Source organism: Vulpes vulpes, chromosome X (genome assembly GCF_048418805.1).
Source record: "Vulpes vulpes isolate BD-2025 chromosome X, VulVul3, whole genome shotgun sequence".
In the NCBI taxonomy this organism is placed as follows: domain Eukaryota; kingdom Metazoa; phylum Chordata; class Mammalia; order Carnivora; family Canidae; genus Vulpes; species Vulpes vulpes.
This window is the reverse complement of record NC_132796.1, coordinates 38,171,974-38,188,695: the sequence shown is the minus strand read 5'-3', so window position 1 is coordinate 38,188,695 and position 16,722 is coordinate 38,171,974. Positions and strand designations below refer to the sequence as shown.

The window sequence follows — 16,722 nt, the reverse complement described above, 5'->3', positions numbered from 1 at the left end:
GCCTTGCTTCAGATGTTGTCTACCTGCTGTCACCATCAGTCATGCTGTTTTCTCTTAAAAAGTTTTTTTTTTCTCATCAATAAAAATAAGCCTTCATCTCTCTTCCAACCACAAGAATACAGCTCTTGCTGTTTTTGTGGTCCTCAGGGGTTACATAGCCCTGAGCGAGCCATTCATTTTCTTAGTCAACAAATATTCACAGAGTACCTGCCTGTGTGCCGAACACTGATCTAGGGGCTTGAGATCCATCAGTGAATGAAACAGACGCATAACCCTACTCTCATAGAACATACAGTCTGGCTGGGGGAGGCAGACAGTGCATGCTACAGATAACACCTAGGGCATTCCAGAAGTATGGAGAAGTGTGAGAAGAATAAGGAGGATCTGGCAGGGCAGGGCTGAGGAGCACCCCCAGTTTCATTTTTAAAAATAGTGTGGTCTGGATGGACCTTACCAAGGAAAGGAAACCTGTTGTAGGCAGAAGGAGCAGTTGGTGTAATAGTCCGGAGCATGAAGCAGGCCAACATGGATAGAAGACGTGAGTAAAGGGCAACATAAACAGATTAGGAGAGGTAGTGGGGGATCAGATGCCACAGAGGCCTTGAAGACCATTTTAAGGATTCTTTTGACTTTGAGTGATAAGTGGAGCCATTGAGAAAGGCAATGGTGGGAGTTAGAACTAGTTCAGAGACTACTACAGTGGACTAAGAGAAAAGTTAGGATGACTTGGATCAGGGTGGGTGCTGTGAAAGCGATGACACATAGCAGATTCTGGAACTATTTTGAAGGTCGAGCTAATGGGATTCCCTGACAGCTTTGGACATGAAATCTGAAAGAGAGGCATTAAGGATGACTCCCAAGGTTTTGGCCTGAACAACTGGAAGGATAGGGTTGCCATCTATGGAAAAGACTGTAGATAGGGCAGGTTTAGGGGCACCTGGGTGGCTCAGTGGAGCATCTGCCTTTGGCTCAGGTCATGATCCTGGGGTCCTAGGATCAAGCCCTGCATAGGGCTCCCTTCTCAGAGGGGTGCCTGCTTCTCCCTGGGCCCCTCCCCCTCACTCATGCGCTCTCTCTCTCTCTCTCTCTCTCTCAAATCTTAAAAAAAAAAAGAGCAGGTTAGGGGCAAGAACAGAAGTTTAATTTGGGCACAAGTGAAGTGTGAGATGTCTATTAACTATCAGATGGAAATACTGAGTAGAGTTTGGGAGAAAGATCTGAGTAAGAAATAGAAGTTTGGAAGTCCTCGGCATGTAGGTGGTATTTAAAGACTTTTTTTTTTTTTTTTGTATTTAAAGACTTGATCCTAGAAGAGATCATCAAGGGAGTGAATATACACTGAGAAGTGGATCACCAAGTGATTCTTTTGGAGTACTATGTTTATAAAACAACAACAACAACTCATGTATAAGTGGACCCAGGCAGTTCCTTGTGTTGTTCAAGGGTCAACTCTATGTCATAGTCAGTTATGACACGAAGCTGTAGGTGTATGTGTTTGAACCTGTCACTGTCCCAGAAAGCCATATGGAGTGATAGAGGTGGTATAATAGGAAGCAGAGAAAATGCTAGTTTTTTGAGTGTGAGGAGTATTGTGATAAAAAGAGAGTTTAGAGAATTTTGATATTAGCTTACTAGTCAAGGAAATAGCTGAAGATACTTGCAGTGTTTTTCAAAGTATGCTCCAGGGACCACTTCATCAGAATCTCCTGGGAGAGCTTATTAAAAATGCAGGTTTCTGGAGATGCAAGCTAACTACTGAATCCCTATCTCTAGGGGTAGGACTGGATTCTGTATATTTAACAAGTTCCCCAGGTGACTTTTAAACACAACAAACTTTGTGAACTGCTGCTCTAAAGATTTTGTTTGAGTAAATTATTCCTGACTGACAAGCTCTCCAGAACACAAGACTTAGGTGAAAAAATGGCATTTTAAATGTGAAAAACCCATGCTTAACATACACACTTCGAAATGTATGTTAAGTTTTAAGAAGCTACATTTACAGTAGTAAATGTTCATGTATTTACATGTTCATGTAAATGTAAAAGTAGTGTTCATGTGGCCTGATGTTAAATCTTCCTCAGTTGTTCAGTGATGTTTCTGGCGCCTGTGAAAGTTAATGGGTCCTTCTTGAGACAGGGGTTACCAAATCTGTTTGTTGCTTATAAATCCAGTTAAGTACCAGACAAGATGGCTGACAAGGTATAGCTGCCCCCATGCTTTCTGAGGTCTGTCTGAAGCCAGAGAAAGTAGGAACTAAGAAGACAGAGCTTGTGGAGCCCTGGCTGTTTTGCCCTTGGTTTTCTCTGAGGCTAGCCCCCGAAGCTGCTACTTTAAATCTCCCATGAGGCCTTACACCCATGTAGCTGGGAATCTTGGCACCATGCTTTTTTAGCCCTGCTTCCTTGGACAGTTGGAGAGAGGGACAGAGAAAAGCAAGTCAGAAATACAGGTTCTGTTCTGTTTTGTTTTGTTCTTATTGTTGTCGTTCTGTTGTATTTTCATCACTGTGACCACAAAGAAAGAATTCTCCTTGCATAGGAGAATCTGAAAGTGAGGGCCTCCCTGCTTTGAGTCGTGACAAGGAAGTGATGAAGTCCATGGTTGATTTTACTCTGTGCCTCCTTGGGGTAATGATTTTCATTACCAAAGCCCTCCCCACGGGTTTAGTATTTTACAAAGGCCAACATTTACTAGCTGATTTCCAAAAGACATGCTTCTGCTGATGGACCATAAATTAATTTCTTCAGTGACCAGGCAGTCAACTTTGGGAACTTTGCATTCTAGAATTTGATCCCTTCTTCAATCTTTCGGGCTATTCTATTCATGTGTAGAATTCTGAGTGCAAATTTGAATCTATATGGATCTTCTAACAACTTTCTGCAAACATTTAGCGAGTATTTATAATGTAAAAAGTACTTTGTATCAGACAATGATTAAAAGGCACCATCCTTGCCCTGGGAAAACAGACCAGTAATAGCCACTCACAATATGGGTTATAAGTGCTATGAAGGAGTAGGTCTGTAATATTTAATACAACATTTGAAAAGGAAGAGGTAATTTTTCTCTTAAAGAGAGTTGAAGGGATGCTGGAGAACGGGGGCGGGGTTGCTCAGGGAGGAGAGGATGTGGGGCTGGAAGGGAGCAAGGAAATGGGCCTGAGAATGTGGGAGGTGAACATGGGGGAGGTGGCTCCAGGCACCGGTGGGGCACATCTTCTTGCTGCTGGACCAGTAAGGGCCAGATGCCTGTCCTTCCTGCTGATGTGATTGTTGTGGTCACTGACCAGCCTCGTGAGTAGGAAACAGCTGTTCGATGTAGCTGGTTTGAGGAGTGTGTTTATGACATTTGTTTTGGGTACATTTTCCCAGTGGGTTACCCTGGACATCTAAAGAATAAGAGATATTTTAATAAACTGAGAATAACTCCTCTTCATGTAGATTTAGAACCTTAAGAGGGTGGTTGAACTTTTTCAACTTTAGGGAGTGCACGTAGCATACCTGGTGGGTAGGGGAGGTAGGGGAAATGGGTGAAGGTGTCAAAAGGTACAAACCTGCAGTTATAAAATAAATCCTGGGGATGTAATACACAGTATGGCGTTTATAGTTAGTAATACTGTATTGTGTATTTGAACGTTGCGAAGAGAGTAGATCTTAAAAGTTCTCATCACAAGAAGCAAAATGTATAACTCTATGTGGTGATGATGGATGTTAAATAGATTTATTTCAGTGATCCTATCGAGTCATGTTGTACACCTGAAACTAGCATAATGTTGTAAGTCCGTTATACCTTAATAATAAAAAAAAAAACATAGCACACCTTTTGCAGGTTTTTTTTTTTTTTTAAGCATTTGTAATAAGGCTGTAACCCTCATTTCTCTTCATTTAGCTATGGCAACATAAGCAATACACTCCGGTTTTTTGCAAAACTCATCACACACAAATGTGCGGATGTGGACAGGATGTTTGTTATTTCATACTTTCTCAGTGATGACACGATCTCAGTGTTTGAACCTATAGAGAGGAATTCAGGTAAGAGACATAGCTCTTACAGCAATTTTCTCAGAACAAGTAACTGTCTTTCTTTTGAAAGTTAGAGAGTGTGGTCTGATTTTATGGCCTAGATGACTAAGATGGTGGCTTTCTTTTCTTTTTCTTTCTTTCTTTCTTTTTCTTTTTTTCTTTTTTTGTAACCACTGGAGTTCATTTTATAAAGATCTCTTAAATGGGAACCCAGACTTGTAAAATGATGAAAGAGGAACAGTTTGGTTGGCTCAGGGCTAGGGGACTCTGGATGCCTCCTCTTGGCTGTGGCCTCTGAGGTTCCTCTGTGGAATCCGGGGGTTTCAGAATCATGGTCTGTCTACCACCAGTTCCCTGCAAAGAGAGCAAGACAAAAGGAAATCTCTATTTTGGATAGTACCACTTACAAAATGTTTCCTTAACTATAAGACAATCCCAGATTAACAAATTTTAATCTTCAGAGTCTGTCTTCCTCTGGTTTGTCTGTCGAGGCTCATGCCAAGGTTCCAGCACTCAGGCCCACAGAATGCCTTGCTGTGGCGTGCCGATAACAGTGGACGTTGCTGAGGAGAGCCATTGATTTTGACTTCCTGAATTATGGAACTCTAGGGCTCTGCTCTTTGTCCTGACATATTTAAAACTGTTGTCTGTGCTAAAGACACTTTTGGGAAGAATGGTCAGTGGTGTGCTGGTGAATTGGTTCTCTGAAAAAAGTTTTAAAAGCCCTGATCTGTAACACTTGGCAGTTGTCACAGTGTAGATGCCTCACCATAGTCCATTTCAAGCAAGTAACACTAATGACTAGCTTGCAAAATCCCTAAAAATTTAGGTCAGCTCTTACGAGCTGATGGGAGCCACTCTGTGTACCTAAGTCAGGCTGCATAGTGATTTCAGTAATGAATCAGATCATAAAATATGAAATCAAATAGGAGTAAATAGAAAGTCATGCTCTTAAAGATAAAAAAATCAACTCTGGGAGTGCCTGGCTGGCTCAGTCAATAGAGCGTGTGACTCTTGATCTTAGGGTCGTGTGTTCAGGTCCCATGTTGGGTGTGGAGCCTACAGGGAAAAAAAAATCAACTCTGTACATCTAAGAATAGGGAAAATTATGGCCGGATGGCAGCCTTTATAAAACAAGGTGATAGAAGTCAATTACAAGCTTACTAGTAATAATAGCAGCCACAATTACCTATTGTTACCTTAGAAAAGCTTCATGACATTAAATTTCGTGTTAGTCTAGATCCTCCGAGGGGTGAGCTCCAAGATGGGACTGAATATACAAAAGATGCATCAGGGAAAATGTTGGCAAGGGAAATTGTGGAAGGAGCCAGAAGAGGCCAGGAGAGCTGTTGGACTGCTGTGTGTATCTGACTCCTGTGAAGGATAGCAGGAAGGAAGGAAGAAAGTCTTAGATTGCAGGGAGAGTCTAATCACATTTAAGCAAGGCTGATCAGGAACCCAAGAGCTGAAATCACTAGTTCAGGAGCCTCCATCTTGTAGGAATGGGCCTGCCTTTGTATTCTTGCCTTATCCAGCCATTTGTTGGCAGTAGCCTGTGGGAAAGCATGACCTCAGTCCAAACCCAGGGATAGGTGTCAGAGCATAACCACTAGGACCTTTGTCACCTGTGTTCCCCACAATAGGTGATCTGAAAGGCACATTTCGTCACTCCTTACAAATTTTATTCCCATTTTACCAGTGAGAATTCAGAGGGGTTCCGAGAGATTTAAACTCCTAAAGATCATCCAACAAGCAACAGAGCCAGGATTGGCCTCCAGCTCTGTTTGGCTCCAGAGCCTCTGTCTTTCCACCACCTCTAGTTTTTTAATGTGGCAGGGGTGTGATGAAGCCGACCCCCAGAGCTCATCTGGCTTCAGGTTATATTCAGATGGCTGAAGGTTTCAGTTCAGTATCAATGAGAAGATACTGGAGATCCATCTTCAGTTCTGCTTGCTGCTTTCCAAGAGGCAAAAACAAAACCAAAACCAAATAAACAAAAACCACCCACCCAGATAACCCACGAAAGAGAGCAGATGGAATGGTCAGAATTCTGGAAAGCAATAGATATGTGGCCTTGCTAAAAGAAGCAAAGAGATATTTAGCCTATAGAGAAGAAAAAGTTGTGGCAACTTTTGTTGTGGACAAAAGTTGTGGACTCGCAGATTTATCTTCAACCCGTTAAGTAAGCTCCTTTCTAGAAGCAAGGCATCTTAATCTTACACTTAATCTGAGTGTTGGAATAAATTTAAGACCTCATCGGGGACAAGAAGGTGGAAATAAGCTCAAGTGGGCAATTTTCCACGTGGTACTGTTCAGACGTGCTCTGAAGCAGAGTATCTTCCTAACGTCCTGGTTCTCTGTATGCTGCTGGGCATATAGCAGGCGCTTACTGTTTATTTAAGTGTTTGGATTGGGAAGGGAGTAGAGAGAGGAAAGAAAAGGCTGGAATGCCATACTTTTTTTTTTTTTCTTTACACATTCACCTAGGGAGCCTATTGTTTCCCCACTGCCTCATTCTTCCCTCAGGTCTGAGAAGAATAGGCAGTGTGAGTTCACAAGCTCACTTGCCTGGCCTGTGTTTGAGCATGAAGGAACTCTAAAGGCAAGTTGTATGGTTCTTTGAAGAAGAAAGGCTACTCATTAACTTTTCTCTTTTTCTATAGGGATTACTGGTGGGAAGTTCTTGAAAAGAATTCGTGTTAAGAAGCCTGGACAAGAGGTCTTTAAAAGTGAACTATCCGAATATATCAAGGCCGAGGAGTTGTATATTGGGGCCACAGTGAACGTGAATGGCTACCTGTTTCTTTTGCTCAACGCCGACGAGTATACCTTAAACTATATGGAGACGAATTCCGACATGGTGAGCTGTGTAATTCTCGACTTGCCCCTTAGCGCCCTGCAGTCTGTGTTTTTCTTTCTCCAGGCCTTTTTGTCTTCATCCTGCCACCAGTTTTACATTGTGCACTCACACATGTGGCCATGAATAATGGATCTGCGCGAATAATGGATCTGGCCCCAGGTCCCGGTCTACTGTTTACCCGCAGGGTCCTCAGGGCACTGCCCAGCAGCACAGGGGTGCCAGGCACAGGCAGGAGGCAGAGCCCAGGGTTGAATCAAGTTTCCTGGTTTTTTTGCTGACGCTGACAGTGCTTTCATAAAGAAATTCAGCAGCTATAGGAAAGGAAGAAAATCTGGTGCCACACACTGTGCTGTCCCTGTTAATTGGCACAGGCCTACACGGAAGGCCAAGCGCTGAACAAACAGAAACCCCAAGGGAACCTGAGAGTTGCTGGGCTTGCAGCTTTCCATAACAGGAGCTACCTGAGGCCCGAATAAGAGTTCAAGGACAAATTGGCAGCAGTGAGCTCAGAAAATTTCTTTTGTTTGAAACAAGATGGCAGATGGGTACTGTTCCTAAAAGCACTAGTATGGTGGTGCTGTTCTGTCAAACTAATGTTTCGATAAAATCTTGAGTTTTTTAAGTGTGGACTGGTTTGGTGTGCAAACATGTACATTTGAGAGACATTACCTAATAGTGAAAAATCCACCTAGAAACAATTATTTTTTTAAAGATTTTATTTATTCATGAGAGAGAGAGAGCGAGGCAGAGACATAGGCAGAGGGAGAAGCAGGCTCCCTATCAACCGCTGAGCCACCCGGGCATCCCTAGAAATGATTTATTTTAAAAGTCTGCCTCTAAGTAATAATATTTATGTGCCAATTATATCTATACTTCTATATCTATATATCTATATCTATACACAGTACCAGTTCTGTTTCATTTATATATAAAATGCTCAAGGCTAAGTTGCTAAGACCAGTCTCTCTGTGTTTATCATATCATCCTGTCTGTTTGGGTCCTCTGAGCAGCAGGTACCAAGGCTGAGTTAGATAAGCAAGGGATGTCCTGGGAGAAATGCATATGAAGGATCAAAGAGGAGGGAGCAAGAGTAGGTGGGGAGCCTGAGATGTAGGTCTGACTCCTGAGAAAAGAGAGGGAAGGAAGGAGAGGTGGGTGCAGGAAAGGCCTCAGGACAAGGAAGGAGAGGTGGGTGCAGGAAAGGCCTCAGGACACCGTGCAGCTCTGAGAAAGTGTCAGCCAGGCCGATGGGGAGGAGGAGCCTGGGAGCAAAGGCTGCTCACGGAAGTGCCGGAAGTGCCATGTCAGGCTGGAATGGCCCAGATCTGGTGCCCCTGTTGCACTGTTGTTGGGAGGAGAACAGCCTGGGCAGAGTATGGCCGAAGGTATGGCAGGTGGGGGGCCGTCAGCTCTTCTCTGCAGCCTCTCTGGATAGTAGGCCCAGACAGCACCTTCCAGTGCCGCCACACCGATTCTCCTTTCGCAGGGTTAGGACTTGGGCTTGTCGTAAAACCGTGAACTGGTAGCCCTTCAGAAGCACTGAATTCAGTCAAGAGGCTCAATAATAGGGCAGTTAGATTGCTGGAGACCAGCAGGCTCGGCTGGGAAATGTGGCTCCATGCTTCCTGGCTGAGAGGCTTGAGACCCGTATTTTCCCTGAGCTCCACTTTGCTCATCTCTACACAGCTGACCCGTTTCAGAGAATTAACTATGAAGAGGAGATGCAGTCGTGTGTGAAGTGCTTAGCTCTGGGTGGCCCATAGCAAGCTTAGGGTACAATTTGCAATAGCTATTGTGAATTAGGACTCGATTTTCAAACACAGGGTGAACCTATGTGTTAACATCCTTGTGTGTGTATATATGTACTATATATGTATATCTGTATTGTAGGTATGTATTATATATGTATATATGTATTATGTATATACATGCATATGTTAACATACTATATATGTTATCATATAGTTTATATAAATAGTGTGTGTATGTGTGTATATATATATGTGTCTATTTGATATAAAGGGCTTTTCTCCTTTCAGAAAGATAAAAGCAGGGTAGGACATTATCTGGTATTAGCATCTCAAGTGAAAACGGCATTATTTTAAAACTACTCTTAACAAGGGCTTTCTAAGCAGAAAAAGATTACTATACTCTTTTTTTTTTAAGGGATGGAGGCACAGAGGGAGAGGGAGATAGAGAATATTAAGCAGGCTCCAAGCGATGCACTGAGCACGGAGCCTGATGTCGGGCTCGATCTCACAACCCTGAGATCATGACCTGAGCTGAAATCAAGAGTCAGCCTCTCAACCAATTGAGACCCCCCAGGGACCCCAAGATTAATATACTCTTTAATATCTTTGCAAAAGAGCTAATAGATCCAATCACGGAAATAGATGAAAGGCAATGCAGAACGGTGGGGCGGATGGAGGTCTGTGATAGGTCTCAAACCCCCTGGTGGAAGAGAGACCTTTATACTAAATTAACATCAATGTTTTTAATCTTTCATGTGTAATCCTCTCTCTCTCTTTTTAAGCTCTTAGCTGTAATTATTTACAAGCTTATACTTTACTGGATTGAGTAAGAAGTATTTTTACAGAGTCTAAAACCTAATCACATGGTAGGAGACAGGAACTGGGGGCTGCCAGAGAGCGAAGGTCGGGGATTCCAGTGCATATGGATCTCTTGACACCCAGCTGTGCTCTGTTCAGTGCATGATCTGATGGCCAATAGTCCCCAGAGGGGCCCACTCTTGAGATCGGGAGAAAATGAGGGTCCGCTTATCCAATTGTGAATCCCCATCCTCTCCCTTAGGGTCTCCCAACATAGTCCAAGGGTTCAGGTGAGAAGGCTGAGGGATTGTTTTCTGATTCCTGCAGTTTACTGTCCTTAAGCTCGTTTTCTCAGATCTGGGCCTATGCTGATGTTGCTCATTGTCCTAAAACTGCAACTAAGAGATTTAATTCTAGTGATGTTTCCTCTGCGTTGGTCTCTATGGACAGCCATGCCCAGCTGTGCTCAGGTTCAGAGTGTGAAGTCTCTTTGCTGGCCATCAGAAAGATTGGGCTCCCTATGTCTCAGGCATGTTTTAATATCCTTCCTTTCCTTTCCCCCTTCTAGTTTCCCATGAGCAGCATTGAACTTATCTTACAAAAGCTGAAAGAAGAAGAATCAAAATCCAGAGAGATCAAGCAGGTATTTACAGCCGCTGACTGCAGGCATACAAAGATGGTGGATTATAATACATTCAGGTAAGCCAGATGCTGCCAGCAATAATCTGTTTTCCCTTCAAGATTGTCTAAAGAGCAAAGAACAATTTCTTTCATAGTGCTGCCTAACTAATTTACTACATGCTTTTTATTAGGACTTGACATTTCTTTGTGTTTGTACTACGTTGTGATCAAGTTCGGCCCATTTCTGGTAAAGTTTTTTCATTTGCATATAAAAGAAGCTTATAGGCAAGAACAGAGAGACAAAAGCATAGAAAGTCAGTTCTTGTCTCGTGAATCATGGTATTGAAGGCTCCAGGAATGCTGGGAGGAGTGCATCTGGGTGAGAAAGGCAGGAAAAAAATGCAGCTAAGGGCACCCTTCTGAAATCTGGGGAACAAAGGGAGAACAGCTCCCTAGGAATGTGACCCATTGGAGAAGACTGTGGAAACTTCCCTGATTTTTCAGAGAATAGGTGATATGTATGCATCTGGGTGTAGGTGTGCTTACACACATCTGTGTGTTTTGAAAAACAAAAATACAGAAATCAAAAGAAAATAGATGACAGTAGTTAGAACTCTAATAAGAAATCATGAGCTTTGGTGTTTTTTCTCTAAGGTAGAGTTGAATTCTGGGACTGTCCAGTGGCTGACCTGGGCAAATTGCCAAACAGTGGAAACACAGGGAAATTCAAATTCAGGATCTAGTACAATTGTGAGACTTCTTAGCCTGAAAACAAAGTGAATGGAGTGTTCAGGAGAATGTAAATTAAATCATGGATGTGAGGACAAAGGGGACTTTCTCTTTAGGCTGAGAATTCTAACTCCTGAAAACAGTAGTGGCCAAGAGCTTTATAGGAAACTTGCTGGAGTCAAGATGTGGGCTGACCAATGAGGAATTGACCCCAGGAGAGGGGGGCGAGGTGGGGCTGTGTTTGAGGGGGTGTCTTTCCAACTTTGTGTCTGGAGTTGCCTGTTCCATCAATACCTGGTGACTTGAGGCCACCATCAGGCCCGAAGTGTACCCCAAACTCATTTGTTTTAACAAAGCTCTTTTGTGTCTCCAGAATGTTCTTTTGAGAGAAACAGTCAGGACATATTTTTATTGTTTCATATTGCCAACCTTCTGGGATCAATAAGAATTTATAGCTCTTTGTTATTGTTCATGGTTGTACACATGTTCATGGCCTTTTGGAAAATGCGTGGAGACAGAGGAAAGAGCAAAGACAATTGCTCAGGCTGGGGTCTAATGGCAAGCAGTGGAGGAGGAAACAAATTTCCATCAGAAATGAGGGAGTGGTTTCATTTTGTTATTTTGCGTCCTTTTGCAAAAGCATCCATTGGCCAACACATCAGTGCAGTCTGTTGGAAACACTTTAGGGAGTTTATGGGACTTTCTGAGAGGCACGTAGGCCCGGGCAGGAGATCCAAGGAGGAAAAGTTCTCTGCAGATGGAGGCCTGACCCTGACTGTGGGTGGAATAAAGGGCCACCAGGCTCTGTGATTGAGGACTGCCTTAAGGCAGTGCCTGCTCAGAAAAAACCAGCCCCTCACCCCCATCTTTAGGCCCTCTGCTGGCCAGGAATTCCTTAAGATGGAAACCAGATCGGGTCATGCCCGGCCTGCAGAACCCTTCAGTGGCTTTGGTGCAGCCGGCTGAGCCCCAGTGATGTGACTCTGTTTGTGTTGCCAGTGTTAATCACTTCTTGTTCCCCAGCCTTGGCCTCTGGCCCTGCTGGCTGCCACTCAGTTTCCCAAATGTGTCAAGCTCTTTCCTGCCACTGAGCCGATGCACACACCCTTCCTTCTGCTTAAAATGCCCACACCCCAGTTGTTTCTAGGGCAAATTCGAAGGCTCACCTTCAATGGCACTCCTCCCAGCCCACTCCCCAACAGAGGCTTGCTTTCTGCTTCTCCTGCCTAAAGTGGCTCACTCCCTGTTATCTTTAGCCTTTTGTTGCTCTTTTTCACAGCATTTAGTACATCTTGCAATTGCTTTATTGAGACATTGGTGCCAGGGGCATTTGCACCTGTGTGTCTCCTGTTCGAACAGGAACGGCCTGAGGGCCAGGGTCCTCCTTGGAACTGTTTGAGGGCCCATCCCTGGCACCTAGCCCTGGGCTCAGTGACTGTCTCAGTTTCCAAATGGAATGAGGAACTGCTAGAATTATTCTTGGGCAGGGGTAGGGGGGTGGGAGGGTTGAGTTTGGAGGTGGTGGTATTGCCTCCAGATGAGAGTGTGGGTCAGAAGTCAGGACATCCTGGTCTACGTGACATGTTGGGGTCAGACACTGTGCTTTCTGTCCTTGGCCCTGGCTAGTGGGGTCCCTAGCTCGGAGTCTTCACCTTTCTCTCATGCTCCTTACACCCTTTCCCCGGGGAAAGGCAAAGGAGCCATACCGCTGGACGCCGTCACACCGCACCAGGTTTAGCACTGGGTGCTCTCCCTAGCTCCTGGTTTCCTTTTCTTTTAATTTTCGTGTGCGTGTTGGGTGTACTCTGGCTCTTCTCACCTGATCGTAATCTCTTTGAGAGTAGGGACCCTTGCCGCCTTCTTTTCTGCTTTACCCTTCCCACTTCTTACAGAGCCTGACAAACAGTAGGATCTTAATGAAAATTCATTGAGTGGCTACATCTTACCAGCCCTTGCTGCTTTTGACTATTACCTGGGGGCTGACTTCTGCATATTCGATGCTTAAGCTCAGACCTTCTTCCTGAGGTATAGATCTGGAAAGACTAATGCCATCAGGATGCCCCCTCTGCCCCACCCCCGGAACCCTTGGATGTCCCTTAGGCATCTCAAAATAACTTTATCTACATTAACCTCATTTTTTTCCTCCAATAAAGTTGTAGCCCGGGAACCTATCTTGGTAAAGGCCACCATACATATCCTACCATTCACGTGGGACTCTCTTGTGAACCATGCAGCTAACTCTCCTTTTCTTTACCCCCATCCACCCACTCTACCCCCCAGTTTTGCCAGAGCGACCTTCCTACAATCTGATGATTTCTTTCCTCTACCCTCAACCCTGCATCCTCATCGTGTCCAGAGCTAATCCCATTCTCTCAGTATCTGTGTGAATTTGGTCACAGTCTGACCCTTGTCCACCCCTCCCCCTTTTATTTCTATCTTACTAGAAGAAGGCTTTTGTAGAAGCCCCCAGTGATCAAGTCCTTACTGTGGGCCAGACATGGTGTTAAATGCATTTCATCTCCTAGCCATGGGTTCCCCTCCACCCCATTGAGTTGTAGACTCCCTGGCCTCCACTGTTAGCTCCCTCCGAGTTCTGTGGATGTTTGTTGAATCATCTAATGAGTGGTCCTGTTCTCAGGAATGTTCCATCTGTTGCAAGTCTGCAGTGAGCAAGCAAATAATTGACTGCCTTGCACTGGGGAAGGGCGGGCCGTCTCTGACTGGAGGGGAGTCGGGAGCTAGGCCTGACCCTCACTAGCCAAGCAACCTGGGCACCTTGCTTTGCCTACCTGCACCTCCCTCTTGCCCATATCATGGTCTCTATGGCCCTTTCCAGCACTGAGATTCTGAAGCGCTCAAAATGTCAGTTTATAAATGCACTGGTAAGGTGTTTCCCTTTGGCGAATATGTGCATTGCAGGAGTAGGCAGGCAGAGACAGGACTCTGCCACCAGGCCTCCAGGCTTCACCTCTGGGCCCCAGGTCTCTCTCCCCCGCGTTGGCACCTGGCACCCTTCTCGCACACCTGGGGACTTAGAGCCTCGACCTGTTCTGGGGGCAGCGGTCCAAGCCTTTCCCTGTCTCCTTGGAGCTTTGTGCCTCTCTCAGGGGAAGCCAGGGCATGGGGGCTAACCAGCCACTTCAGCAGGAGATGCCTCGACTGATAACAGATGAACAGAATCACGTGGGGGCCTTCTGGAATGACCTGAAGGGATGCGGAGACAGGTGGGAACAGGAGAAGGTTGGGGGAGGAAGTGTTCCTCTTCTGCCTTGCAGGGGTCGCCAGTTCTGCCTTTCCCAAGCCCGTCATCCCAGGATCTATCTTGGTCCCGCCTTTACCAAGATAGGTTCCTTGGCTACAAGATAGGAGAGTGCGGAGAGCCTTCTTCAGAGCCTCAGATACCTCAGGAGCAGATCTCATGGGCAGATCTTAGCAGGGAGTGGGCAGGGACTAGGCTTGGCAGGCCCAGTGCTTTGTGCAACTGAGAACATGGTTGGGTGAGGCTTCCCCATGTGGGCCCTGGATTCTGAACTGTAGGCTGCAGCAATAGCAGCAAGGACCCCATGCCACGGAAGATGTCTTGGCCAACCCCTCTCTCTGGCCATCTCCCCAAGCCTCGAGCTTCAGCTTAGAGATGACCCCTACCCCAGGTAGCCTGCATATGTTTCGGTTTTCTGCACGCTTACCTTTTCTCCCCACTTGGGCAGAGCTCCCAGAGGGCAAGGCCCACACCTGGCTCACCCTGGTGTCTTTCCCAGCTCCCTCCTGGACTCAGGGTCTCAGGCCTCAGAGCACATAGGAAGTTACCACATAGTTCTTAGATGCCCATCATCAGTGGTAGGGTCTGGAGATTTCTTACAAATGTCCATGTAATAAATGTCTTCTAAGATTTAGAGTCTCGAGAAATTTTTTTCTCTTATAAAAGTAAAATTCTTCCTGGGAGAGGTAGTACACTATAAATGCATCTGATTTTGGACATGCTCTCCCAAAGCCAAATCTCAGCTCTACTATTTGTCACCTTGGCGGCCATAAGTTGCTGAACAATGTTTTCACCTGTAAAATGGGGGTAATGATATCCACTCTGTAGAGCAGTTGTGATGAGTAAATCTGATAATGTATAGAAAGTTCTTACTGTAGCATGCTGTGGTATATAGTGGATGCTAGAAAATGAAAACCCTTTGTCCCAATAGTTGCCACTTCGTGTTACCAAAAATAGCGATAGAAATCTATGTCTTATTTTTGATATTTCAATTAAGTTATAGGTTTATCTATGATGAGGTCATTGAAAACATTCTTTAGGGGCACCTGGGTGCCACAGTCCATTGAGCATCTGACTTTTGGTTTTTGTTAAGGTCCTGAACTCAGGGTTGTGAGATCGAGCCCTGTATCAGGCTCTGTGCTCAGCACGGGGTCTGCTTGAGATTCTCTTTCCCTCTGCCCTGCTCCTTCTGCTCATGCTCTCTCTCTTTCCCTCTCAAATAAATAAGTAAATATTAAAAAAACATTCTTTAATATATGAGATTGGAAGAAACTCTCAAAATCTTGGAGGCCATAAAGGTGGAAAATAAACATCATTGTTGGTGGACTGAGATTGGGAAACATTGTTATAATCCACCCCATTACTGTCCTTTACTTCAAGGAAGAAGAATATAAATTTAGTGCTTAGAACATTGTAATGATCTCATCCTGATTTATCTCAATTATCTCTCCCTTTATGTGGTTTTACTCTATCTTTATTTGAACAACTTTGTGTGTGTTGTTAGGGGCATTTTTGTTGGAAGTCTAACATCTCGTAAGGAAGCCACTAGGCTGCGAATCTATATGAACAAAGCAAAAACTCTGACAAATTCCAAAAGTACTTAAACATCTATTCTCATCACAAACCAAATAGACACAGTATTCATAGCATATCTTTGAGATGGGAGCCTTAGCAAATGTTTTTGGAAAACAGCGTCTTGAACCTTCCTAAAAGCATTAAATATAAACAATGTGATGTCATAGAAAAAAACACTGGCCTGGGAATCAAAAAGACCAAGATCTTTGATTTGATTCTGTCACTGCCTGATGGTGTTCTTTGTATTGGTGAAGCCTTAGTTTTAAAAAGCAGAATCCTCTCTGGCTAGCTAAGCAGAAAAGGAGTTTATTAAAAGGATCCTGGGTGGTTCACAGTATCATTGGAAGGGCTGGAGAAATAATCCTGAAACTAAATTCTAGGACCAGTGCCCAGAATTGGGTTGCAGAACTTGTTTGAAGGGAAAATGGCTTCTGTTACCACTGCACCAAACACGACTCAATGCTACATTTCCACTGCTGCCACGAACTCCCCATTTAACCACAGCCATCACTGCCACCCCTTCTGGCAAGCTCACATCCTGTGCCACCGCTGAAAACTGGATCCCTCTGGCACCAAACGTGGTCTACACCTAGCTGGTTTCCCCTGTTAATCCCTTCCAAGTCAAAGTCTTAATACAAGCTTCCCTGATTGGCAGAGCCTGGGTCATGTGCATGTTTCTAACTGTAAGGAAGGCTGGGAAATTAAGCTCTGACTTCCATGTTGAGTGATAGGGGGTATAATGTGAGAATTTCCTCCCAAATAGAAGGACAATTTATTTTTTTTAAAAGATTTTACTTATTTATTCATGAGACAGACACACACACACACACACACACACACACAGAGGCAGAGACATAGGCAGAGGGAGAAGCAGGCTCCATGCAGGGAGCCCGACGTGGGACTCCATCCTGGGTCTCCAGGATCACACCCTGGGCTGAAGACAGTGCTAAACCGCTGAGCCACCTAGGGATCCCCTAGAAGGACGATTTAAAAGGTACTCTTTTCAGGGCACCTGGGTGGTTCAGTCAGTTAAGTGTCTGCCTTTGGCTCAGCTCATGATTTTGGGGTCCTGGGATTGAGCCCTGCATTGGGCTCCCTGCTCATTGGGGA

General features: G+C 44.8%; 1 protein-coding gene across 2 annotated transcripts in view; it reads left to right on the top strand.

Annotated features, from left to right (window-relative positions):
- EFHC2 (EF-hand domain containing 2) overlaps positions 1 to 16,722 on the top strand; it is a 203,199-nt gene that overhangs the window by 106,607 nt on the left and 79,870 nt on the right. For both annotated transcript variants that reach the window (XM_072744937.1, XM_026012247.2), the window contains exons 9-11: positions 3,886 to 4,028; positions 6,683 to 6,879; positions 9,997 to 10,127. In XM_072744937.1, coding sequence (XP_072601038.1) covers positions 3,886 to 4,028; positions 6,683 to 6,879; positions 9,997 to 10,127 — 471 coding nt within the window. The remainder of the gene's footprint in view (positions 1 to 3,885; positions 4,029 to 6,682; positions 6,880 to 9,996; positions 10,128 to 16,722) is intronic.